Below are 26176 nucleotides of genomic sequence, written 5' to 3' on the forward strand. Positions count from 1 at the left end.
TTGCCTTCACCAATTCATGTTCTTATCTGCTTGTCTGAAATGCATGGAAAACCTCAACTGCTTAAGTGTTATTCTGGACATGAACAGCTTCAGAAATGAAAGCTAAGACATATACTAGCTCGAGCTGTAAAAATATCTGCAGCGGTACTGCGAGTGCAAACCCGTAAAAATTGGTACTTCCCTGTGAAACCTGAATTTTTCAAACGATGGCACAATCGCATTATTTTTGTTTCCTGCCGCCGAACACGAAATATGTACAGATACAAAACAACTAATTGAACTCAAACTACATGAAACGGCATAGTTACCAACAACAAGGGAAACAGAAATTCTTTCGGACGACAGGCTTCTATTTGCTCTACTTGCCTACGGAAAATTCAGCCGGAATTTAGTTTGAATGATACAAACTCACAACAGCTCATTCGCTCCAAGTTCGAGCAACGACTTTTGGTGTGCTCCAGCATGACGACATTCAACACCACATTCCTAGAGTGTTGCTGATGTTCAGATTCAGGCATGAAGCTCCATCCATCTAGATAATAATCTTCTTGCCCGAAGGACTCACAGCGAACCCGCACTCTTCGCTGAGGTTGCCAGCCTTAATGCACTCACATTGTGGCACTTGTATGTCCTCAGCCTTCACTGCACGAGCAACCTAGCACAGAGGCAAGAGAGGCATGAGGTGGTAGACAACTGCTAGGTTATAATAAAATAAAATAGAGAGTGCCTTTCTAATAAAAAAAGGTGCAAGACAGATATGATCAGAAGTACAATACAGCGCATCTGAAAGAAGGGAAGAATAGAGCATCTACATACATATCTGCCGGACTTCTTGTTCTTGTAAATGACAAGGATGTCCTTAGCTTGAAGGCTATGCCTCTTAACAAATTCACCTGACAATAGGATAAGCAATTCATCAACATCTGTACAGAATTAGTTTATTTGCTTTTAATATCTGATCAATATACCAGTAGTTTCCAAGATATACATTCTGCTCTTATTATTAGGCCAGTACCTGAAAGAAATATATTGCATCAGTATGATAATATTCATTGGCCATGATAAAATTCATTTGCCGGCAACAGGCAGATATATAAATTCTCAAAGCTGATACTACTATGTAAACGTTTTCCTTTTTGGTGTCTGGAGGAATTACAGGCAAGTTTTCACCCTAAATTGTTGATCATCAGAAACTCTGAACGAGGAATTGTTGTAGAGTACGATGAAGATATATACCTATACTTAAACTTCCATACAGCTGGGAGTTCAAAATCGTCCATTTCCAGTATCAAGCCATCCTTATCTTCCAAGATTGGAAGGTTAGGCTCTGCATCCTTCTACAAAATTCAGAAAACACTGAAATTGCAAAGCAGCCTTGCGGTTCGTAGTTAAGGTAACATTATAGCATAGTGTATAGTAGAGCTCAACTAAGAGGATACACAAGTACTTGCCTTTGGCAGCACAATTCTTCCAATGTTTCCAACATCACTGTTTGTCAAGTCCTTGCGCAAGATGATACGGTAGTCTTGACAGTTGATCTTTTGTAACAGATTTGCAAAAGAGGGGCAAAAAATCAGACTTAGTTCAGGGGCAAGGCGCAGTACAAATGAATATTGTGCAAGTGGTTCAGCTATGGATCTGGGAATTTTAGTATAACCTTCTTCATTTTAGCTACCTAAAATCACTGTTTTTTGTTTCCCACTCCTTGACCACCTGCAGGTTTGAGTTGTTTACACAATAAAAAAAAACTAAAGGTAGAATTGACTGGTCAAAATTTGTGAATTCATTTCTCCTCGTCTTAGAAAGAAGATTATACAAAAATGATTTTTTTATTCTTAAACAATGAAGGAGCAAAATGATTTTCTTGGGGTGGGGTTAAATAATGCATACAGTTATAGTATCAACAAAGCATATATGCATCAGCATGGCAACATACCGTTTTACTCATCGCATTAATAATATGTCCATTGCCCTGCTTTAGGTCTTCCATCTCTGCAACCGGGGTGGGATCCGGTTCCTCACTGTGGTCGCTCTCGATATCTCCACTTCCATAGACCGTTGAAGTATCCTAGAGAATTGTGATACCATAACTCCTCATATGAACTGGAATTTTTTTACTAAACTCCGAAAGAGTCCAAATTTACCTCTAAATTATTGGGTTCCTCGAAGATTTGAGTGGAGGTATAGTTGGTTGATTTTGGGGACATCAGTTGAAAAGGGGACGTAGGTACCACTGTTGCAGGCATTGTAAAGCTGCTAGCTGCAAAACCTGCACCTGTGCACCACCAAATGCTAAGAAGTAATTAAATAATACATGAGTGGCCATTTCTCCTTTTGTTTCAAAACATGCAGATAATCCTTGATCAGAAACACCCAGCCCCACCACGCAACTAACACAAACTCATGCAGATAATCCTTTCTTAAGTGCCAAATGGACCTTCAAAAAAAAGTGCCAAATGTACATGCATACATATACCTGAATCCTTTTCATGGTTGTTGTGAAAGGAAGGAGTTTGAAGCATCATATTCATCGTTGCAGGACCATAAGCAGTGTTGTAAGGGTTCCGTGGCATGTAAGTAGTAGTCCATGTATGTGTATTGTACGAGGAAAAGTTTTGATGGAATCCATTGCTGTTGATACTGCTGCTGCCACTGCCGAAAGTAGTGGCATGAGCCAAAGACATGAGTGCATTGTTGTGCGTTCCCCAGTCTGCAAAACCTCTTGTATACTGTGATGATGCCGTGTTGCCATATGGAGAATAATCCTGGTAGCGTCCTGGAAATATGGGAGCAAAGCTTAGATCTTGGCATAGTGTAAATGAAGTGGAGAGTATGAAGCAACATGCAACACAAAAGCTATAAAGAATAACGGTATCATAGCAAAGATGATGGATAACTTGTTTTCCTGCAGGAAAATGCTAATCATTTAACCATTTAGTAGTGCACGGTCACTACATGCATATGCCTTCTTGAAATGGTAACTTATTCTCATATTATTTTTTTTTCGAGAATACGCAGGAGACCTGCGTATCATTACATTAAAAAGAAAATAGAATAGAGTTTCTTACAACGCGGACCGAAAAAGACGTACGCACACCTCAACAATCAAGTAAAGGACTATACTATACGGCACTACAAAACAACCAAGATAAGCCTAGGACCGCAGTCTAACTAGGAGCAGCGCTACTCAACGACGATTGACAAGGCCAACCGATTATTCTCATATTATGATGGCATATGTAAAGACACTGAATTCTACTCGATTTGTCATTGATCTCCTTCACCTCCAGAAAATGGAAATGAGATCCTTGTGCAGTAATGAACACAGCTTGTTTATCAAAGCCAGAAGCTAATCATGTATAACCACAGCAGACGCCGTAGCAAAATCGGCGAAGGAGAACCGTACGTGGCAGAACCTGATCCGACATTTAGGGAATGTAGCGCAATTCAACGTACAGATCCGAGCGCGCATCAAAACCCTAAGAACAACCTCGGAGAAACCCTAAATGGCAAGATCACAGAGACTCAAATTCGGAATTCAGCGAGCGCGCTGGCGGCACTGACCGGTGGGCGGCTGGGACTGCGCGCGGTGCGGCTCTGGTGGTCGCGCGAACGGCTGCGGCGGCGGCGCGGCGATCTGGGGGGAGTACGAGGGCCGTGGCACGGGTACGTGAACCGGCATTGCCATCGGCGGCTCCGGGATCAGGCCGGCGGGGTACTGGTGCACGTTCGCGGCGCCCGGCGCGGTCCTGTGCACGGACGCCACGAACGCCTGGTACTGCTCATGCGAGATAGCCCTGCCGAGGTCGCCATGGCCTGCGCCGGCGGCGCCGGCCGACGAGCCCTTGGCGTTGGCCATGCGGAGCAGCGACGTCTGTGTATGGCTTGGAAGTGAATGACGCAGGAAGGATGGCCGGGCGAGGTGGTGATTGCCGCGGCTGTGGCCTTGAACAGGTCAGGGCACTGCTTGATTTATTTCGGGCTTTGGGGAATTTTTTTTTAGACAGGACGGGCTACAATATCTGCGCATTTTCATTTTTATATTAAAGAAAAAGGAAATACAAAGGGTAGAATATCTCTGAGAAAGAAGCCGACCGGCACCGCCAAACAAAGCCTATAAATGGAATGGAAGCCGAGAAAGATAGCATTCATTAAGAGTGCTGGTGAAGAATGATACTACATCTATCCTAGTTTAGATGAGGGGTTTTGTGACAGCCCTCTGTTGAGAGTGTATCATAATTAATGGCCGTGGAAAACCCATGAGTCACGATCACTGCCAATATTTTAACCAGACTTCTAGTTCGGCAAATTGGACAGGGAGAACTGGGTGTTTTGCTTTTACTCTTGTTGCCGCAGATATACAATTACAAATCACAGATACGGACACCACCAATCCTGAAACACTTGGAGCAGGTGTACATGGAGAGTTTGCATGCAACAGGTACATAATCGCAATGTCCTCAAAGTGCTACATGTAACAACAGTTTGTAATGTACACAAGTTTATTGATATTGCTTTATTGCACCATGGTAGCACATCCACTAAAAGCAACATAGGGTGATTATGGATTTGTTTAGAAGCCATGCAGCACTCGAAATGTTTCTCACCCATGAGATGATGGGGGTGGCATTGGATAGGGCATTGGAGCAATGTTTACTGGGGCTCCAGGTACTACGGCTCCTGGAACCGGGGCATGCATGGCATAGGCCATATGAGGTGGAGCTGGAACAGGAAGAGTAACAGGAGTCCCCACTGCTGAGACAAGGGGGCCACCAACTGGCTGTCCGATTGTGGTACCATAGGCATCGACACCTGGAGGTGTATTTGCTGGCTGTGGAGATTGCTTAGAGGGCTTGCCACGATTTGCAGCCTGCCCATTTGTTTGTCCTGTGATTGGCCCCTGAGCAGCTGATGCATCCCCGTTGTTCACACTAGTGATATCATGTATACTTGATCGCCGCCTCTCTCTATTCATCGAGTTTAGACGGATGAAATACTTCTGTGCATGACTAGCTACTTGAGTCGGCGTCCTTGAGATCACAAAGTTCCGAGAGATGCTCCGCCAGTCACCTTTGCCATACTTTTCAAGTCCAAGAAGGAACAATCTGCAAAACCAAAATCAATTTAAAGAGCAATCAGTAGCAAGAAAAGTAAAACCTGGATGAAGGAAGCTTTGGGGAATAAGTTCCTCCTACACTTAATATCCAGAAAGAAAAAGAAGCATTGATTTAATAAATGATACAACTCTTGCATGGTTACTATTGTTAAATTTATATGCTGATTTCAGAAGAGGCAAAAGAAAGCTGAATGCATAACCTACCACTCAAATTGTCCTTAAATCATAATACTTGACAGCATGCAAGTGTCAGTGATAAAAACATCCCTTCAAACTATATGCATAACATAACATATGGAAGTATCTGCATTCTCAATGCATTTGAAACTGCTATCTACTAGTTCTACTTCTAGCATCCAACTGCTTCTGCTTCGTCATTGACAGCAGTATGTATTTTCACTTTCTGACATTTACTCAGCAAGTTAGTTGTGTGCAAGCACCATTTCAATTAAATATTAAAATCACAAGTGAGGAACCCATCTCTGTCACACTTTCATACAAAAAAAGAAAAATCATCTTTATCACTCAAATAGCACACAGTTTATTATGAATTTACCACCTACAGGAAGAACTGTATGCAAGATAGCTTAGCATGACAACAATGGGTTACAGATGAAAACAGGTGTCCTTGTAAAGGTACATTTAACACCTACACACACATGCGCACACATAAATATACAACTTCTTCCTGCTTGGCAATTTAACAGTGAATAAAGCAGTGCCTTAAAGGTGCCACAGGACAAATATCAGAAGATGGTAAGTACAGCAAATGAAAACAGGGGAAAAGAAAAGAGGAGGTATGCACCAACAAGCATGAAATCATGTATAACAGGGTGCTGGAGATTCTAACTGTGGAAAGCATTATGAAACTGACGAAGCAAAAAATAAAAGGTATGTTGTACTTGAGTTTTTCCTTCACTTGAAGTCCGGCACCATAAATTATAGCATAGATGACTAGTTTATCAAGGCCCGTCAAGTAATTCTAGAAGGACAGTTTGCCCAAAAAAATAAAATGGTCTGCAGGAACATGATCATGACACATGGAGGACACAACATAAACATAGACAAATGCAGGCAAAATGCTCTTACTGCTCCAAAACAATGATGCTTATGTAATATCCGTTTACCATTGTTCTGAAAAAAATTTTACATGCAGATGCTGAAAGCAAATTATATCGTCCATGTGCTGATAATAATTATCCATTTACCTATACGTTAAAAGCAGTTCACACTGAGGGTGGAAGTTCAATATAGTACACTCATTCCACCATGAGAACATTTAAGTATCTAACAGCCCATCAGTGACTGTCAGAAAGGCGTTGACGACCACAAACGAATATATTAAAATGCAAGCAATATGTCAGACTAACATAGCATGCAGCAATTTATCAAAACCACCAATAGGTGAACGCCAGCTGAAAAGAATCATGCAGAACATGCCAAAACCACCAAAACACGCAAACCAACAGTCCTACATGCACTCAGCTTACACATTGAGCATAAGCAGCTAACCATCTAAGTAGCAACTTTTCAGATCTCCGATACAATGCGAAAAGGACACGAATAATGAACATAATCCCAAATACAATAGTAGCATCATAGACCATGCAATCCACCTACAGAAGTGTAACTGGACTCTCGTCCCAAGCCCAAGAAATAGAAGTTCATGCAGGAGGAAAACATTTAATCCCCAGACATATGTGAAGCTGCAAACTGACCCACCTAATACTCTAGTAGGCAGTACTTGCACCCAGTTTTGCCGGCAACAGTATCAGATAAATCAGGGAAACTACCTCAACAACTCCTTTAAGAAATCTATGACAAGTATGCAGATTAATTAGTTAGCATAACCCCAATGAAACAGCAACAGTCACCATCCTAACAGTTCTCTCCTACTCGAAAACACAATCAATTCGGCAACCAATTGAAAATTTGAAGCATCACTGCAATTCTACGCAGCAGAAATGAAGATGAAGTCAACCTGTGCTCGTCTTCTGTCCAGGCGATCCCCTTCCTGCGCTCCTGCTCGGCCGACTTCGCCGACCCCTTCTCCCCGTGGGACCCTCCTCCCCCGGACCCCTTCTTCCCGCCACCGCCGCCGCCGCCGCCGCCGCCCCCTTCCTCGGCGCCGCCGTCGGCCGCGTACGTCGGGAGGGGCACGCGGCCCGCGTCGATGCCCTCGACGTCCTCCACGAGCAGCTCGTAGTGCCGCCTGACCTCGTCCGCCGTCTTCCCCTCGACGGCCTCCGCTATCTTCTCCCACCGCGCGTCCCCGTCCGCCTCCTCCGCCATCGTCGCGATGGCGTTCTCGAACGCCTTCTCCTGCTCGCGGGTCCACGCCCCGTACCCCTCCTCGCCGCCGCCGCCGCTGCTACTCGCTTCCGCCACGGCCATGGCTCCGGGCCGGAGCGGAGTCTGCGGAGTGAACCCTAGGCAGGCGAGCCCGCGGAGGAATCCAGCGGGTAGAGTTTCGAGGTTTTGGGGGGAGGAAGGAAATGGAGCGGCGGCGCGGCGAGATAAGAGGAGTGCCGAATTGGTTTTGGGAAGGCTGCGGGATTGCGGGGATGGGAATAAATCGGGGGCTTCGGGAAGGGAAGGCGGAGGCGGAGATCTACCGGCGGGGGGGACGACGTGTTTACCGCGGGGATATTTTGGTTTCACCGCACGCGGCTGCGAGAGGGACGGGGGGTTGGAGTGGAGGGCAGGCAGTGTCGGCCTCGCTCCTCTGTTCTTCGGTGTGAGAGGGAGGAAGAGGTGGAGCATGGCAGGCGTGTTGGCCGCTGGCGCCGGCCGTTTCCTGGTTTCTTTGAGCTGGACAGGACGGCTGGACTTCTTCGATGATTGGCGCCGGCTAACCGGTCTCCGTCGCTTTATCGGCCAACTAATCAAATGATTTAGAGGGTTTGTCTACTTGTATGCTTCTTTTAGTCTTCTTAAGATTATTTATTTTTTTTCAATTGATTGAATGTTTGCAACCGTGATACGTTACCATCAATAAAATTGATTTGAACATTCGGTGTCTATATTTAACTTTTATCTTATTCGTGAATATCATCTCTACAGGATTTGCTCTTTCTCCGTAAAACTAGACTAGATATGCTAGTGCTCGCCAAATCTTCTTTCTCTGTATATATATCGATAGCTTTTTAAGTAAATAACATACGAAAAAAATTAGTAAATTTATAAAATAAGAGCAACTAGCTACCCGTGTTATGGAACAATGGAGACCATAGTCTTAAAGTTCTAGAAATTTGAATCAATAAATCATCAAGCAGTAGTAGAGGTGGTATAGGTACAAAACCACCGGGGAAGGCAAAGCCGCAAAGCAAATCAAAGTTCGGCGCAGGGAGCCAAGCCGTTGGGGGGAGGAGAGCACATTTCGCTCAGCAATCTCCACTCGAATCCCTCTCGCCTCTCCTTCCTTACGCTCACCAATTCGCCATGCTGCCGTCGCACCTCAACGGCCACTCCCCCCTCGCGCGGCGCCGCCCGCGCCTCTCCGCCGCTTCCCCACCCGCCGCCGCCGGGGAGTCCCCGGCCGCGGGGGCTGGGGCTACGACCGCGGCGGATTCGCTGGAGGAGCACGACCGCATCTACTTCCAGTCTTACTCCCACATCGGCATCCACGAGGCTATGATCAAGGTAAAGCCACTGAGCTTGTGATCATTTCCACGACTGCATAGCCTAAACCTCCCTAAACCCTAAGCAGCGCCGCCGCTAAATCGACTTGGTGGGCATCGTGTTTTGAATCCGAGCAGTGGTTTGGTGCAATGGGCTTGTTAACGTTTCGTTTTTGGCAGGACCGCGTCAGGACTGATGCTTACCACTCAGCTATCATGCACCATAAGAAATTTATCGAGGGGAAGGTAAAATTCCTAGCTGAATCGAGGGTTTACTACTTGTTCCCCATTTTGTCAGAGGTCTGGATTTTGGTGACGGGTTCCAAAACTTCGCAGGTTGTGCTGGATGTGGGGTGTGGGACTGGAATACTCTCTGTGTTCTGTGCTCGTGCTGGTGCAAAACGGGTGAGCTTTGATAATGCTCTGTTGAAACAGCTGCTCCTTTTAGATAGATATTGTTTTTCTTAGAGCTCTTTGTTAGTTCTGGACTTGTGGTCCCTTAGACAATGCAAAAGAAAACATTGCTCTTTCTATCAGTTGACCTAACATAGCAGTCTACAATGCTCTGGGATCCAAATGTAAATTTGCACTTACACAGTTTGATTGCAAATTAGCAGCTTAAATGACTCGTATGTTCCCTTTGAAAGCACTAAAGTTTGTAAAATTAAATTACAGCCTATGTTTTGTTTGTGCTTTCAGAAAAGTACAGTTTAAATATATCTTCTATGTTCCTTTTTAGTATCTATTTTAGTTCTGTTTTTTTCTATCTGTCCTTTTGGTTGTGACAGGAACCTGGGATAACTGAAAAAAGTAATAAGAGTTGAGAGAGTTGTATGTAGCTGTGATCTGTTTTCTCCAATCTATCTATTTGTTCTGCACTCTAGCATCATTAATTTTTGTTCCTCCCTCTTTGCACTCTCTTTTAGGTGTATGCTGTCGAAGCTAGTGAAATTGCTACCCAGGTAATATGGTACTTCTGAAGATATGCTCTAACATCAAGTCATAGCTTTATTTTCTTTATTTGTTTTTGCTGTGTCATGTCTAAAATTTATGTTTGAAATGTTTTCAAGTTGAGAAATCCAATTTGGTTATTTGATCTACGAACCTACTTTCAGTTGACAAATACATGTTTGGAAAGTGACATACTTAATGCAATATATTCCCATGAGGCCATGATGGAAGATAATCCAGTAAGCAGTAGCTTGTAGTTAAATTTGATAAGAGATCCTTCGCTGATTATTTACCAGTATATATCATCAGGCATAAGCATGTATATGAGAGCACAGTTTGATAAATAGCATCTTGACATTGCATATATAGAAAAATCTTTTGGAGTTAGTTTTCTACATCTGATGTTGTAACTGCTTGGTTTTAAGTTGTTAATATCTAAAATGCCTCCATTATAAGGCGATTGTGCTATAACTGTGATTTTTTCTTATAGAAATAAAATAGAATAAATGCTTCTCATGCAGGCTTGTGAAATTGTAAAAGCAAACAACCTAAGTGATCAGGTTGTGGTCATCCATGGACGTGTTGAGGTGAGATTACCCTTTTATGTTTCTTCTGGATCATTGCTTCTTACAATCTTCATTATGTGTGGCAACTCGGCATTTTTTATTTTTCCTACCTATAAGGCTATAACAAGTTTGGTACCTTTCTTCTCTGTCGATGTTGTTGTTATCTCCATTTACCATGGAGTGAACACATTGTTAGCAACTTAGCATGATCAGGACATAAACCTTGTGTTCTCTTTGTATTTTGGTATGACGTAATCTCTTATTCACAATTTTCTGAATACATTTACATTTCATTCCATATACTTTTGCTTTTGATCTGCATTGTTTTCTCATTAATGTTGAACTGGCAGTGCAGGATGTTGACCTTGAGGAGAAGGTTGATGTAATAATATCAGAATGGATGGGCTATATGCTTCTGTATGAGGTTTCTATTTCAGTGCTGTTTCTTTGCATTGCATTTTGATGTGCAATTACTTCTGTTAGTTCTAATTCTTCTGATTTTTTTTTTTTTCTGTAGAGTATGCTGCCAAGCGTCCTATTTGCAAGAGATAAATGGCTTAAACCTGGGGGTCTTATTCTCCCGTCTCATGCTACGGTATTATTAGCATACCATGTTTAAATCATCATAAATGAACTCGTTTAAATGTGACACTACTTAAACACAATAGCATGAACACTTGCAGTCCTGTACGCAAAGAAAAATGTTACACTGAAGATGTGTATCAACTATTTGCTACTTTGTTCAAGTCATATAATATTTTTTAGTTTGAATAGGCAGAAGTAATATTTCTGATGCTAATGTTTTTTTCGGTTTAAAAGGGTCTATATAAGTTATCATGTGAGGCCAGTAGTGGTTTTCTAGCTGAAAATCTTGATTTACCATATTTTGCAATGACACCAATGAGTTACGATACATCATTGTCCAAAGCTGAATACTAATCCATGATCGAATCCTATAGCTCTTCATGGCTCCGATAACAAATCCTGAGAGATATGAAGGCAGTGTTGATTTCTGGTGTGATGTCTATGGCATAGACAGTAAGCTACCATACAATCCTTTCACGAGTTTCAATATGCATTGTCATTGTCATCAGATCTTGGGTGGTGGCTTCTGTATGCTATATGATGATCTTTTTCGATGAACAATTTTTTTCGACGAACGCTATATGATGATCTCAAACTTTTTTGCTGCAGTGTCTGCTCTTGTGCCACTTGCCAAAAAATTTACATCTGAAGAACCCTCCGTTGAAACAATTGGTGGAGAGAATGTTATAAGTTGGCCATCTGTGGTGAGTCTTGGCGAGGTTTCATAATCCCAAAAGTGTCAAGCAATCATCATGTTTAATTGTTACAGCCTTTTGTGACTGAACTCTGATTGCATTCGTGACATTCTTTTTGTTCCTGGGACCTCACACTGTGTACAGGTCAAACACATCAATTGCTATAATTTTACAGTTGAGGAATTCAAATGTATCACTGCAAAATACAAAGTTTCGTCAATGATGTTAGGTGAATTATGTGACTTCATCCATAATTTTCTTCTTGCGTTCTGAATTTTCTATGTTATTTCCTCTGTATTATAGTATGCATTTGCTATGTTATTTCCTCTGGATTATTAATTTTTCTTTCAAATTCACATGCTAAATGTCTTATATCAGTTCCTTCTTTTTTCTGTTTGAAGCTCCCATTCATGGCTTTGGTTTCTGGTTTGAGGTGGAGTTCAATGGGCCCCAAGAGTACTCTCATAATGTTCCTTCCAATTTGAATCCACTTGAAATTATTCAAAAGAAAAGGAAACAATCATCTGAAGATACAGTTCTTCTGTCCACAGCCCCTGAGGATGAGCCAACCCACTGGCAGCAGGTTTGATTTGTGACAATGGTCTTTTCCTTCATAAAAGAACTTATTCAGTTGTCTTGCTCTTGGTAGTATAATTATAATCTTTGGTCACCTTCTGCAGACTATTCTGTACTTCCCTGATCCTATAGAGGTGAAGCAGGATCAAACGGTAGAAGGCTCTGTAACGGTGTCCCAGAGCAAGGAGAACCCACGTTTTCTGAATATTCATCTAGAGTGCTCGTAAGTTCCTTTACTTGTTAATACTTCAGTACTTCCGTCTGAGCATATGACACTTCTAGTATTCTGTCCATAGCAATATCGTTGCTCAGGAAAACTCTTGTTGATTCTTTCATGGATATAGATTTGGTATGCTACATCATATTGTTTAGTATGTAATACTGTTTTGAAGTGGTCTGGTGTCATTTTAGCAGTCCATGTAGGCATTTCAGAGTTGCAATGATTAACAATGACATATGCTGCCTACTTTGTATCTTAAATAGTGCATCCATGCTGCCTACTATGTTTTGGAACGTAGGAAGTCAATCAGTCAAGTTATCCCCGCTGTTGTAGATTCCACATGTATCTGGCTTAATTGGGAACAGCATAAAAAATGTCTCAGAATTGAACATATTTGATCCAAATTGTTAATGCATCATTCTGGTAATTTGCTAGCTGACATATATCATGTAGGAGAACTTGCTGTCAAGTTTTTGTTCAAATTTGTGCAGCACGATATCTTGATATCATGCCATTTGACACTAGTTTTGCTCTAAAATTTGAATAGTCTGCACATATATCATGTTTATACAATTAAAAATCTGACTTCCCTCTCTTATGCCCTTTTATCTTGGTACAACAGCACAGGAGGACATACATTGGTAAAAGACTGTGCCATGCGATGAACTGGTGCTTTTTACTTTTTAGTTACAGTACTGTGGCTAGGTTCCCCCCTGCAAAGATTCTATAGCTTGCAAGAGGTCTTCCACTCTTCCTTTCTGCTTCCGCGAGCTGAATTCTATCATCTGCAGCGAGGAGTTCAAGAATCTGTACTGATAGTTTATTTCCCCTCATTTTCTGATTTCTTTACTGGAAGCAGAGAATTTGTATTATTAATGCATTTTTTTTTGTCCACTGTTAATGAAGGCGGGGGATCGCAGGATTTTAGTTTGTCTTATGCTATAGACTGGTAATTTATTTTGGCTCTGCATCGTCAGATTAAGCTCGGCTCACTGATCAGGATGAGATGAGAAAGCAGGATGGGATGAGAAGGTTAAAGTAGAAAAAGGTGGATAAACTGAGATAAGCTGTTTTCCCTCTTGAACATAAGGATACCGCTTGACCTTTATCTGCACAACATTGAACTTTTTCTTTGAGGCTTGTACTTTAGTCATGGTGAAAAAGCCTGCAGAAAGGTGAGACTTTTGATGGTGTTCTCCAATTGTGAGTTCTGCAAACTCAAGTTTCTGTGTCGAGTAGATTGACTTGGGTGGTACTCGTGCCGCCCCCTTTTGCTGCAGCAAAACATGGATAAGATGTCTTTCAATGAAAGCAAGTCCATGATATGAGCAGAAAATAAAAGGTCCTACCTGTCGCTGTTGTGGCTCCTGAATTGCTTTGAAAAATGCAGTCTTCCATGTGACTGAAACCGTTGTACAGTTGAAAAATTGTCCATAATGTTATGGGTGAAACTTGTGATCGTACTATTTTCTGAAGCAAATTGTTGCTTGCGCTGTCGATTTCCACGTCTGCCCAGGCCAAGTTGAAGGGTGAAAGGTGACGAACTGCGTTATTGGTCGGGGACATCATCCCTTCATTCGCTCGCAGCCTTGCACACGCCAGGTGAACATGTTCTGCACTTTGCAGAGACCATGACAACAGTTTCAGTGCAAGCGAACACCAATCATGCTGTTGGAACTTCAGGACCTTCCCAGCACACAGGAAAGCCATACTCTCTTACCCCTATGTACGTACTACTACTAGTATATATACACTGTACGATACACTCATTCCGTATGCCTACGTTTTAGCAGGCACGTGTACGCCACTTGATGATGAGTACTCCTACATAAAGTAAGCTTGCGATAGCTGGATGACTGTATGGGAGGGGCAAGACCAATCTAGCACGTGTTGGGCCCGAAGCCAATGAAGCCGTTGGCCGAGTCGACGGTGATCTGGATCCCTTCCTGCTGTATGTTCCCCAGGATGGAGAGCCCCGACGACGACGGCGCGAACGCCAGGCAGTATATCCCGCCGTCCACCTCCACCAGCAGGTTCCTCGCCGGCAGCGTCAGCGTCGCGCCCTCGTCGAAGTAGAAGGACACGGTCGGCACCCGCACGCTCGTGTACCCGCTCAGGTCGTAGCACGTGTCCAGCAGCGACACGCCCGGCGCGCGCGGGAGCGCGCCCACGGCGCCCGCGAACGCGTCCCGCAGCGCCGCGTACGCCTCCTGCCGCAGCCGCGTCACCGCCGTCCCCGTGTCCATCACCACGCCGCCGGCGCCGTCGTCGCTCAGCTGGAACAGGCCGGCCTCCAGCGGGAGCCGCTCGTCCCCGACGCCGATCCCCGACAGGCCGACGTAGTAGAAGCTCGGCGCCTGCGGGTTGCGCACCAGCGGCACCCACACGGCGCCCTCCGGCACCGCCTCGCTCCGCCCGAGGACCAGCGACCCGGCGTCGGCGTTGGAACCGGGGCCGCGGCTCGCGAGGCAGTAGCTGAACGCGCCGCCGGCCGCGCCGCCGAGCTGACCGACGAGCGACATGGGGCCCCAGCCGAGGCCCAGCAGCCCCGCCGCTCCGACGAAGAGACCGTGGTTGCGGTTGCCGCAGCCGATGGCGACGCCCTCCACCGCCGTGCCTCCGAACGTGAGCGTCTCGAGCGCGAGCACGCCCTTGGTGTACGACCCGTCCCCGTAGGAGACCTCGTACTGGCACCTCCCCGCGTCGCCGCACCAGGAGCTGGAAAGCATCCGGCAGATGGCCGAGCCGCACGACACGCCGGAGAAGGTCGTCGACGAGGCGGGGTCGAACAGCGGGTCGGCCTGCGCGTAGCACTGCAGGCACGGCTTGCACTGCACCCAGATGACGTCGCTGCCGGAGTCCACCACGAGGTACTGCTCCGTGGGCGGCGAGCCGACGCCGACGCGGACGAAGTACTCGCCGCTGCCCTCGTCTAAGCCGGACACCACCTCGGAGCCCAAGTCCGTCGGCAGGTACGTCGGGGACAGGCGCCTCACGAGGTACTCGGCGCGCGCATTGTCGCGGCCGACGCGGTCGAGCACCGCGTGGCGGCGCGAGGGGTACGTCGCGCCGGTGATCGCGTCGCGGTGCACCAAGGCGAGCGAAGGGTTGCGGCTGCGGTGAGCAGCTGAGGACGACGACGACGACGAGGCGGCGCTCGTTTTCGTGGTGAAGTTGTGAGAGTTGATGTAGTGGAAGCGTAGGGACGATGCGTGGGAGATGATCAGCATGAACGCGGAGATGAAGAGGAGGAGAAGCTTCTTGATGGTTGTGGCGTGCATGGCGCTGAGCTTGTGGATGCGTGGGCGCGCGCTCCTTTTCTTCTCTAGCTGCTGCTTATTCTGAAGTGAAGTGAAGTGAACTGAATTGTTTGGAAGTGAGGAAGGATGAGGAAGCGGGTGGACTTATTTGTGCCGGCCCCTGCCTATCATATTACGGGTAGCTTCTCTCTGCAACAGTTGTTGTAGTGTAACAGAACTGGTAGTGGCAGCGACAACGATGTGGTTGGTGCAGGAGCAGAACTACATGCTTACCCACTTTTCTTGACAGTATTGATTTAAAATTTGATTTTGAAGTGAGAGGTATATTCACTGAATCTGTATTTGCGTGACAAAGCATATCTGAAGCATAAGTTTTGCTGAAAAGACAGTATAATTCAGGACTAAAGCCAGAATATTCTTAACATCCTCGTGCGTGCAATGCTGAAGTGAAGTTGGATAGCGAGGCAGAACATGATTCAGTTTCGTCGGGTTTTGGCATTTTTGAGTCTTTTAAGGTGCTCACTTTCCCTGCTTTTGCTTCAATAAAAACACCTTTTTTGCTAGTAGATTCGACACTGTCCTTTATCTTTCATGACACTTCTTTAATTTTCGCAGAGCCAATTCTATACTTATTGAATACTGAACAAATAATGCCGAAATGCTTTCATATATTATTACTGTTAGCAGACAAGTATATAGTACATCGCTTTTTCTACACACAGTGGTACAGTGAACTGAACCTAGACTCCAAACAGAGTTATTTCAGTATGTTAAGGATTACTTTTCAAAAAAAAAAGTATGCTAAGGAATCTAAACGATCTTGCCAATCGGTACATGGTGACGAGGACTGTACCACGCCGGCCATATGTTTTTGATGTGCAGTAGCTATCAAACGTATTGCTGGCCTTGTTGACAAAGGCTTGCAGGGACCACATAAAGCTCCGATCCTTGCACGACCAGATCAATCTTTAGTTTGGTCGTGTTGATCACTGCCTCTCTCTCTCTCTACGTGTAAAGACTCAAAAAGAGTTTTTGATGCTGATGAAACTCCAACTTGACTAGCATGCATCAAGATGAAAACATGTAATTTCTTTCTTTGGAACCATGAGTAGGAGCACTGTTATCTCATCTAAGAAGATATATGGTGAAAACAAAATTATTACTCCGTCAGATACTGGTGAACATGAGCTCACCAAGAAAAGAAATTAGAACAGTTCCTTGTTATGCACACTGTATTAACAGAATCTAATAACATGAGAACATGTAGAGTATGCAAAACTTTTCAAGTACTATCAAAATAAACATAGCATATATATATCAACCATCTAGAAACAAGACGGTTGCATGTAATGCATACATCTTGATTACATGAGGAAAGTTACAATCATTGTAACCTTTTACAAAGTAATTATTATTTGCCAGCAAGTGGGATGAGTTAGAAAGCCAGACTTCTTTTGGTTATAGTACTGGACATGCTAATGCTGCATCAACTTGCAGGGGAGAGAGATCACGCAGTGCAAACACATGTCATTGGGTGAAACATGACATCTGAGTCGGCTGTCCTTTCGTCCTTTAAAATCCTTTCCATCCCCTTTGCGGCCAATTCAAAATGGCGTGCTCACCAGCCACTGAAGAACAAAAAATAGTAGCTCGAGTTAGTTGAAGTGTTGAACGCTAGGTTGGCAGTTCATTCCTGAAAGATTAGCGTATGATTTGCTCCGTTGTCACTAGTGCTAGCTGCAATTCTTTAGCGGTATTTGCAGTCACCTGATGCATGCCCGGCCACCAAAAGCCTACATATACAGACTACTAGAAAGTAGTAACTCATATTGCTAACTTGTACGGCAGAAAATGACAGTATATGTAGCAACTGATCTGAAAGGCAGGGATGGTTGGTTGCCCTATCTCTTTCTCTCTCTCACACAAAAAAAGACAGGGATGGTCTGTATGAAACTACAAACCTGACAATCTATTTTAATTTTGTACTGTACGAAAAAACTATTTATTATGAATATCCACTTGACTAAATAATTATACATGTATGACTCAGTTTCTAGACCACGGTGCCAATAAAGATTGATTTGGGCGATAACAACATTTGAACCTGCCCAATTAGAGGCACTGAACTTTACAACAAAATGCGACAAAATGTGGTTAGGAGGAGATGAAAGGATTGCTTAAACAAATGAAAAGGAGAAGGCATGCTTGGAAGGGATGCTTAGGCACGCAGCAGGCGAGTGCTGAAATAATAGAGCAGGCAGGGAGGGAACGCGACAACGAACTAATCCTGGCGTCGCTGTAGTGGAGATGTCACCAACGCCAACGGCATTGCAGCGCTAGTGAAAGAGAAGGAACTGGTGGCTGGCTGGCTGGCTGGCTGGCTAATGCGTGTTCATGTTCTTGGTGGGAGGCACACACAGACGCCACCTTTGGAATTATTGGAGCTAGGCCGTCACCAAATCGACGAGAAACTAAAAAGAGAACCCTGAAAGATCCAACAAAACTTATTGTATTGAACAATGCGCGGGCAGACAGCGCGATCGCAGCAATGGCGTGCGTTGTCCTCTGCAGCTAGCTAGGTTTCAGGCTTGAGGCTGCTACTTGCTTTGAACGGATGTCAAACACTCAAACCACACGTATTGCTGCAGTTTGCATATGCCTCGATTAATAAAGACAGTTAGGGTCGGGCCTAATTCAGTGCACGAGCTGAATCAAAATCTTTTGGGTATAACCGTTTTCTAGAAGAATCTTCAGACCATGAGACTGAAATTAACTACTAGTACAGTATTTCATTTAGGAGAGCCCTTCACCTTCACCATTTAGCCGCCCACGACCGAGAAGAACAGCTCCCGCTCCGCGACGCGCGTGTTCCAGGAGATGGCATCGGCGGAGTGCCGCACGCCGCCGCAGCGGGAGCACATGGCAAGCAGGTTGATGCGCCGTGACGGGGGCCGGTGCGGATCATGTGGGAGCGCCCCGCGCCGGCGATCGGCTCCGCGCTGCGCACCAGAGGATGCAGTAGGCTGACGGCTCCACGGCGGCTTCGGCGGCCACCATGATGTGGCCATCGTTCGAAAGGCTGAGCACGACGTCAGCGTCCCGTGTTGCGTGTCGGGACGTGCGCACCAGCCTCGGCATCACGAGCCGTCATGGCCTGGGCAGCCGGCGACCCGTCGAGCCCCTGCGTGCGGCGGCGATGGGCACAACTGTGCTCACCCACCGGGACGCCATAGAGGCTGAGCTCTTCCAGGAGGAAGGAGAGGGAGTTAACCCTGCAGCGCGCCGGGGGGGTGGGGCGCTCTCCGGCGAGCCACGGTGTGCAGCAGAGACGCCTGAGGCGGCGTCCTTGCCACGACCAGGAGCGGACGGTATTGACCAGGGGTGGACGATATCTCAAATACCGTCCAAGCTGGGTCCCTGAAATCCGTCGGATGGAACGCGTGCGGCCAGGCCGTCGGATAGAACGGGGCCCGGCCGGTAGTAGCCGGCGCGGATCACGTGGCAGTGCGCGAGCCTGGCCAACGCCCGCGACAGGCTCCGCGACGCGCACCGGAGGATGCAGCCGCCCGTAAGCTGACGGCTCCAAGGGCAGAGGCCCAGGTCGGGTGCACCTCTCGAGCGCGGTGGAGCACGCCTGTGAGCTCGCCGGCAGAGGATGCGGGGGGACTTCGCCGCCATTTCCTTGGAGAAGAGAGCCCTCACGCGCTCTTGTTGAGTTGTTGTGGCAACCGTCCGATGGCGCCGCCAGCTTGTACCTCGTCGTCACCGCGAGCGTAGGCTTTCTACGGCCCCGAGTTCTATAGCAACGCAGTTTTACCTTATGTAGCTAGTAGCTTCATGTAGATCGAAGAACAGCTCCCGCGCCGCGACGCGCATGTTCCAGGAGACGGCGTCCCGGCCTGGCGCGGCGTGCCGCATGACGCCGCAGCGGGAGTACGCGGCGAGCAGGTTCTTCCGCCGGAACAGGCCCGGCCGGTAGTAGCCGGCGAGGATCTTGTGGGAGTGCCCAGCGCCAGTGACTGGCTCCGCGACGCGCGCCGGAGAAGGCCGCCGTAGCCCTTAGCCCGTAGGCTCACGGTTACACTGGGAAAAGAGGTGGCGGCGATGACCATTTGTGGCAGTCGTTCGAAAGGCTCCAGGATGAAGGAGAGAGTGTTAACCCATGCCTGCGGCGCGGAGGCTTTCCGGCGAGCCACCGTGTGCAGCAGAGGCGGCGTCCTTGCCACGACCAGGGGCGGACGGTATCTCAAATACCGTCCACCCATGGGTCCTTGACAGCCATCCGATTGGACTCGTGCGGCCCAGATCGGGCGTGGATTGCGCTCGGGGCTGATCATCCTCGTCAGGCAGCGTGGGAACTGCACGGTGGCACCTCGCCACGCCGGAGGCCGGAGGCTCATTGGATTGGTCCGGGATCGTGGAGCAGCAACCGGCGGCGATCCTTCCGGATGAGGACGCCGGCGACTTCGTTGCCGCTTCCTTCCAGAACAGCTCGTGCCTTCTGGTCTGGGCACGTTCATGGAACCGGCCTGACAGGAGTATGGCCAACCAACCGCGGAGCCGTCGGGTCGACCCCGTCGTCGTTGCCTCCGGCGGGTACGAGGCGGCGAGCACGGCGAGGGAGTTGGCAGAAGCACAGTGGAGAAAGAACTTTAAAAAAAACAGTGGAAAAATGCAGGGCCCAAGACCTGCTGACTAAAGTGGGCTGAGGCCTGAGGAGGTTGTAAATCCAGCCCAAAATATTCTATACTTATGTATCCCAAAAAGCGAAGAGAAGTATGATTGGTAATGCTGCGGAAATTCCATAAAGAAAAATGCTGCGGACAGCTTGGGTGAGTAACATGTGGCTGAAGATCCGAGTGCAACCACAGTGAAATGGAATGCTAAACTCTAATTCAGCAAAAAAAGAAGAAGAAGCATCCTATAGCTCTGCTGTTAATTTCGAGATATTTGAGAAAGTCGAAGGAAAGCCACAATTTCAGTACTCTTTCCAGCACACACGGGTGAGCAAAGTATAAAGATCAACGTTGCCAAGACAATCTGACGGTGACAGGTTCCCCTCCACTTGGTTCCCTCGAAGCCACGCCACCTTAGCCTATCTTCAACCGTCGTTCTCTATATCCTTCATTTACAGAGTTCTCTACAAGATTCTCTCCTCTATATCTCATTTCTCTCCAACAACGTTCTCTAAATCTCGTACTCTATACATTAAACCCTATATTAGAAATATATTTTATTCTAAATTTTTGTACGTACGTATTTATCATACCTCAAATGCTATGGACATATTTTATTTTTATTTAATTCAGTGTTTAAAATGTAAAGAAAAAATAGAGAAGAGGAGAGAGAATCTCTATATAGAGAGGAAACCTATAGCGTTCTCTATTTTAGAGGACCATTTAGAGAACGCTGCTGGAGCATATAGAGAACGGAATCTTCTCTATATATAGGGTACAGAACCGTTTAGAGGGCACCGTTGGAGACAACCTTAGTGCAGTTACATCTACACGTTGGACTGTTGGCGGTTTCGTAGGTTATCTCATACGATTCACATAAGATTTTTTATGATGTGGAGGAAAGAGGAGGAGGAGAGAGAATGAGGTGGTTGCTTCACGAAATAACTATCTTATAAACTAAAATTAAGGACTATAAGACTATTTATTCACCTTGTACAAATTGTTGTTATCATGCTACTCACAATATTCATTTTTTCTATTCTAAAAGTTAAAGGATATGGTACTGCTACGAGATAGAAAAATAATAATTTATTGTAGTGATTGTCTGTTTATTTATCTTAAGAAGATATGTCATGTATGAAATCGCCTATTAAATGATTCCAATGTACTTGCCCTTAAACTACTTGCTTGATCTACTGCGCCCTTTCGGCAAACCATTTCAGATCTTCCCTACCTCTCCTTGCACACCTCTTTCTCTCTTTTTTTAACTCAAAAGAATTTTTCATTAGCCAAACGAGGACAGAAAAGCTTCTGTTCGGAATTAGCAAAAGATTAGAGAGCATGAGTGAGTATCAGGGCATGCTTAGCTTGATCAGAGAGGAGGCTAAGAATACGAACACGATGCTGATGAGCTGACCTGAATTTGTCCGGCATTGGCATTGCACGCAGAGAACAATCCGTAACAGAGCGACGACATGAAACGGCAACCCTGCAAAGTTTGTAACGAGACGGTGATAACTGAAGCGCGTATGCTCCACCATGAACTCCCGTGACCCGGAGCTGACACCTGTAAATAAAGCCTACGAAACCGCAGGCTTCAATTCGTCGCCGACGCCGCGAGCGTGCAACGTAGTACCTGCAGTGATGTGCAGCAGCTGGAGTTGGAGCTAGCTCTAGTCAACTGAACCCGGCAGCAGCTAACGGCCTGCGCATCGAGTGCTCCCTCCTCTTTGTAGCCATCATCAAGAGCCTTCCGCTCCTCACGCCCATCACGCCCATGTCGGCGCGTAACCGCCGGAAACGCGACCGCCAGCTCCCACCGAGTCCGGCAGCTCATGCCGTTGCCCCCGGCCGGGGCCGGCGAGGTCGGTGAATTCGAAAGCCCCACCAAAACGCTCCAAAAGTTGATGTGCCAAGCGGCAGTAACTTCGTCTAGCCCCAACGCATGAGCACAGTGAATGCACGCGAGGCTCCGCGCACGACGTCGCGCGCTATAAATCCTCGCGCGTCACAGATCGCACTCGCATCTCCCACGGCATCATACACTCGTGTTCCCTACGCTGCCGCTTTTCGTTCTGACTGATCCATGCTCTTGCTCGCACATCGATCACAACACTCCACCAGTGTGCAGTACTCAGACGCATCAGATCATAAGAGATCACTTGAGCAATGCAGCTCTCTGCAAGGCTCCTGCGTGTTCTCGCCATCCTCCTTGTCGCCCTGCCGTCGCGCTCCGCGGGCCACGCGGCAAATGATGCGGTGGGTGGCGGCGACGACAGGCCGTCCCCGCCGTGCTCGCCCGCGGACCGGGCCGCGCTGCTCGGCTTCAAGGCCGGCGTCGCCGCGGACACCACGGGCATCCTCGCCACGTGGGCGGGCGGCGACTGCTGCGGCGCGTGGGAGGGCGTCACCTGCGACGCCGCCACGGGGAGGGTCGTGGCGCTGCAGCTCGAGGCGCCGCCGCCCAAGGACCGCCACTACATGGAGGGTGCCCTGTCCCCGTCCCTCGGCGGCCTCGAGTTCCTGGAGGCCCTGGTGATCCGCGACATGGGCAGGATCGGGGGCGCCATCCCGGCGGCCCTGTCGCGGCTGACGCGCCTCCGGGCGCTCTACCTCGAGGGCAACATGCTCGCCGGGGCCATCCCGGGGAGCCTCGGCAAGCTGGGCTCCCTCCAGTACCTGTCGCTCGCCGGCAACCGGCTGGAGGGGCAGCTGCCGCCGGAGCTCGGGGCCATCTCCGGCCTGGAGCAGATCAATGTCGCCCGGAACCGCCTCTCCGGCGCCGTGCCTCCGAGCTACAAGGGTCTTTCGAGGTTGGCGTACCTTGATCTGAGCAACAACCTCTTTTCTGGCGCAGTGCCCGGGTTCATCGGTCTGTTCAAGAACCTGGCCTTGCTGGACCTCAGCAACAACAGCTTCTCCGGTGAGATACCGGCTTCACTCTGCACCTTGCACAGCCTGACAGATTTGTCACTGAGCCATAACAAGCTTGGTGGCCAGATTCCACCCCAGATGGGCAGCCTCCAGTCTCTGAATTCGTTGGCCATGGATGGCAACATGCTTGTAGGCTCCATTCCAGCATCACTCCTTGGCCTGCAGAAACTGTGGTACATGAACCTGTCAAGGAACGGGTTCACCGGTCCACTTCCCACCGGTATCATCAGAAATGCTTTGCCTTCTCTGGTATCCATGGACCTCTCCCACAACCATCTCACCGGCGACGTCGATCAATTCTTCAGAAGCTTATCAGCAGCAAGTCATGATGCCAACCATTCCAACAAGCCTTCACAGATTGTTCTCCCCCAAAAACTAGAGCACTTGGACCTGTCCGGGAACAGAATCACCGGTGCCCTGCCTGAATTCACCCGCGGCGCAGGGCTGAACTGGCTTGACATCTCAAGCAACGCCATCGGCGGCCAGATACCGAGCTCGATCTCGAAACTGAGCAGCCTGGAGAGGCTAGACATCTCCAGGAACCGAGTCAGGGGCGTCATCCCTGCATCCATGGCAGAGATGGTGAGCTTGGAATGGTTGGACTTGTCCAGCAACGCGCTCGTCGGGAGGATACCGGACAACTTCACAAGACTCACAAGTGTGAGGCACGCGAGCTTTAGAGGCAACAAGTTGTGTGGGCGGATACCGCAGGCCAAGCCATTCAACTTGTTCCGTGCGGCCGCGTATGCGCACAACCTGTGCCTATGCGGTAAGCCGTTGCCACCATGCAGGAAGATATGAGAAAAAGGGATGTCAAGGTGTTGGGTGACGAGTCAAAAGAAATGTTACCTACTGTTTCCAGAAAGGGTGTGGAGATAACAATGTTGGACTGTTAGTTCAGTTTAGAGTACCTCTATGTGTGTCTACTATGCAAATTTGTTTCTATTGTAAAAAAAGAAGTGCAAATAAGAGCCTTTTATATTGGTGAATGGAAATAAACTATAAATGTTTTCTATAAAAGAATCACACAGCGAGAGCTATATTCATTCAAAAGTAGAATTATGGCGTTCTTGGAAATAAAGGTTTTTATCCTATTTCGTACTTAATAAGCTTCTATTTGTATGTATTTAAAATATTTAATTGATGTGAACTTTGTAACTACTCTACATAATAAAATGCCTACTATGCTTAAACTATGTTGTTTGTAGGCATAAACAGTCACTTTCATACACTGCTTCAATTTGTTGACTCTCACATACAAACCTTATATTTATAATTCGAATTAGGGTTAGTGGGGAAAAACCAAGGAACAAAATAGTAAACCTATTTTTTTTATTGTTAGATAAAATCTCAAAAAAAGAAGTATGGCTCTCATTTATCATCTCTATAGAGTGTAGTCACCTCGTGATGGATTATCAATACGCGGCTTGTGATTGATTAATGTAATAAGTGCCTTGTCATTGGCTTATTGCATCGATGGCACCTACTAATATCTCGATTTAAGGAAGATAAAAACAACTTATAGATAGCACTATGCTTTATTAACATATATAAAAATAATTTCATGTCTGGTAATTATTACACTCAAATGATGAATACACATGCCGAAAGGAATGGAGAGAAATTGTAGTACATCTCTACCACCAGCTGAGGCTGAATGGATTCAAGAAATGGAGATGCAATCTTATTGATAGCTAATGAACTGTACACAGGCGAGGGGAAAAAAATAAACGAACTAATGATGAGCAAAAGATGCCTAGATCTTCAGCTTAAAACTGCAACTGTTGGATCGGATGCGAAGCTGCGTGCCTGCCTGGAGATTATCCACCACCAAGTTGCAATCAGCCTTCCCTGTCATCTTCCACAGCTTAATGGCTCCGAACTTTATGCGGATCGGAACACGGGCGCGCACCGTCAATGGCACAAACCCGGCTTGCCGTTGCTGCGCCAGCTGAGCTACCACGGCGCTGTCCAGCCGCGTCTCCCCGGTGAGCGTGATGCGTGGCTGCACGGTGGTCCGGTGCCCCTGGTACAGCGTGGGGAAGTCGCCGCGGCACAGCTGCGTGCCGTTGAAGGACGCCGTGACCTCGCCCCCGTCGTAGTAGATGCCGATGCGCTTGTTGGGGTTGGTGGCGGTCACGTCGACGTCGAACGCGTCGGTCACCGTCATCGTCGTGGTGTTCACGTCGAACCGGGTGACGGTGAGCCGGTCCACGCGGAAGTTGGGGATCTTGGGCCGGAAGACGACGTAGAGGATGCCCGCCGTGGCGGCGAGCGCGACGACGAGAAGGACGACGGCGAGCAGGGTGCAGCACACGCACCGGCAGCAGCGGCTGTGCCGCTTGCGGCGCGGGGGCGGGGGCAGCGGCGCGGGCGCGCCCGGCGCCGGGGCCGTGACCGGGAGCTGCAGCTGCTCATGGCTGGGTTTCTTGCCCCTGCTGGCCTGCTCCGGCGGCGCGGACGTCGGCGGCGGCGAGCCGACCGTTACCGGGTGGATCCTGTTGTAGTCTCCCATGCTCGAAGCTCCGATCCTAATCGGCTCACGCCTCGGTGGTAAGCTGCTGCCTGTACGAGTGCACGAGACGCAGCGGCGGCAGGACGTACTTGTGGTTTGATGAGGGGAAGCTATTAGTACCCGGTCGTGTTTATATGTACGCCATGGCTCGCGTCGTCTTTTCTTGGTCTGGCTTGGCCTTTCTAGACGGTGGGTGTTTGGGGCTGCTCTTGACTCGGCTCGCCGTGGCCCATGGCGGCGCGTGATTGACTTCCAACCCTTTCGCCTTTTCTTGGGTTTCCTGGAAGAAGAAACCACATGTCTTTGTGTTCTCATGTAGATGCTAAGCCATGCGATGCTCATGTCTCTTTCCGGGATAAGATTTTTCACCGAGCCCGTGTGCCGGTGCACACCACGCGTTCTAGTGAGCAGGTAAAGTCATGGGTCAGGCCTCCGTTGTCGTGCCGCAGTTCGATACGCCAC

General features: G+C 47.6%; 6 protein-coding genes across 6 annotated transcripts; 2 read left to right on the forward strand and 4 right to left on the reverse strand.

Annotated features, from left to right (window-relative positions):
• Nucleotides 1-532: 532 nt before the first annotated feature.
• Nucleotides 533-3859, reverse strand: LOC112900913 (putative B3 domain-containing protein Os04g0676650). The gene is made up of 9 exons (XM_025969686.1): nt 3565-3859; nt 2477-2776; nt 2145-2275; nt 1937-2068; nt 1452-1538; nt 1237-1337; nt 969-1015; nt 817-893; nt 533-655 (listed from the first exon to the last, which is right to left on the reverse strand). The coding sequence occupies exons 1-9, from the start codon at nt 3857-3859 to the stop codon at nt 533-535; spliced, it is 1293 nt and encodes a 430-aa protein (XP_025825471.1).
• Nucleotides 3860-4378: 519 nt separating this feature from the next.
• Nucleotides 4379-7846, reverse strand: LOC112899288 (transcription factor SRM1). The gene is made up of 2 exons (XM_025967698.1): nt 7098-7846; nt 4379-5105 (listed from the first exon to the last, which is right to left on the reverse strand). Exons 1-2 carry the CDS (start codon nt 7508-7510, stop codon nt 4604-4606), a joined length of 915 nt encoding a protein of 304 aa, XP_025823483.1. The 5' UTR covers nt 7511-7846; the 3' UTR covers nt 4379-4603.
• Nucleotides 7847-8435: 589 nt separating this feature from the next.
• On the forward strand, nt 8436-13266 carry LOC112899289 (probable protein arginine N-methyltransferase 6.1). Its single transcript, XM_025967699.1, has 13 exons — nt 8436-8758; nt 8917-8982; nt 9073-9141; nt 9663-9698; nt 10209-10274; nt 10609-10677; nt 10771-10848; nt 11213-11291; nt 11448-11542; nt 11678-11762; nt 11935-12116; nt 12214-12332; nt 12952-13266. Exons 1-13 carry the CDS (start codon nt 8558-8560, stop codon nt 12992-12994), a joined length of 1188 nt encoding a protein of 395 aa, XP_025823484.1. The 5' UTR covers nt 8436-8557; the 3' UTR covers nt 12995-13266.
• A 690-nt stretch (nt 13267-13956) lies between these two features.
• Nucleotides 13957-15610, reverse strand: LOC112900914 (protein ASPARTIC PROTEASE IN GUARD CELL 2-like). The gene has a single exon (XM_025969687.1). It carries the CDS (start codon nt 15608-15610, stop codon nt 14210-14212), a length of 1401 nt encoding a protein of 466 aa, XP_025825472.1. The 3' UTR covers nt 13957-14209.
• Nucleotides 15611-22434: 6824 nt separating this feature from the next.
• On the forward strand, nt 22435-24184 carry LOC112900915 (LRR receptor-like serine/threonine-protein kinase FLS2). The gene is made up of 2 exons (XM_025969688.1): nt 22435-23396; nt 23604-24184. The coding sequence occupies exons 1-2, from the start codon at nt 22435-22437 to the stop codon at nt 23998-24000; spliced, it is 1359 nt and encodes a 452-aa protein (XP_025825473.1). The 3' UTR covers nt 24001-24184.
• A 534-nt stretch (nt 24185-24718) lies between these two features.
• LOC112900143 (NDR1/HIN1-like protein 6) lies at nt 24719-25923 on the reverse strand. The gene has a single exon (XM_025968908.1). It carries the CDS (start codon nt 25712-25714, stop codon nt 24956-24958), a length of 759 nt encoding a protein of 252 aa, XP_025824693.1. The 5' UTR covers nt 25715-25923; the 3' UTR covers nt 24719-24955.
• Between the last annotated feature and the right edge of the window lie 253 nt (nt 25924-26176).

Source organism: Panicum hallii, chromosome 7 (genome assembly GCF_002211085.1).
Source record: "Panicum hallii strain FIL2 chromosome 7, PHallii_v3.1, whole genome shotgun sequence".
Taxonomy (NCBI): Eukaryota; Viridiplantae; Streptophyta; class Magnoliopsida; order Poales; family Poaceae; genus Panicum; species Panicum hallii.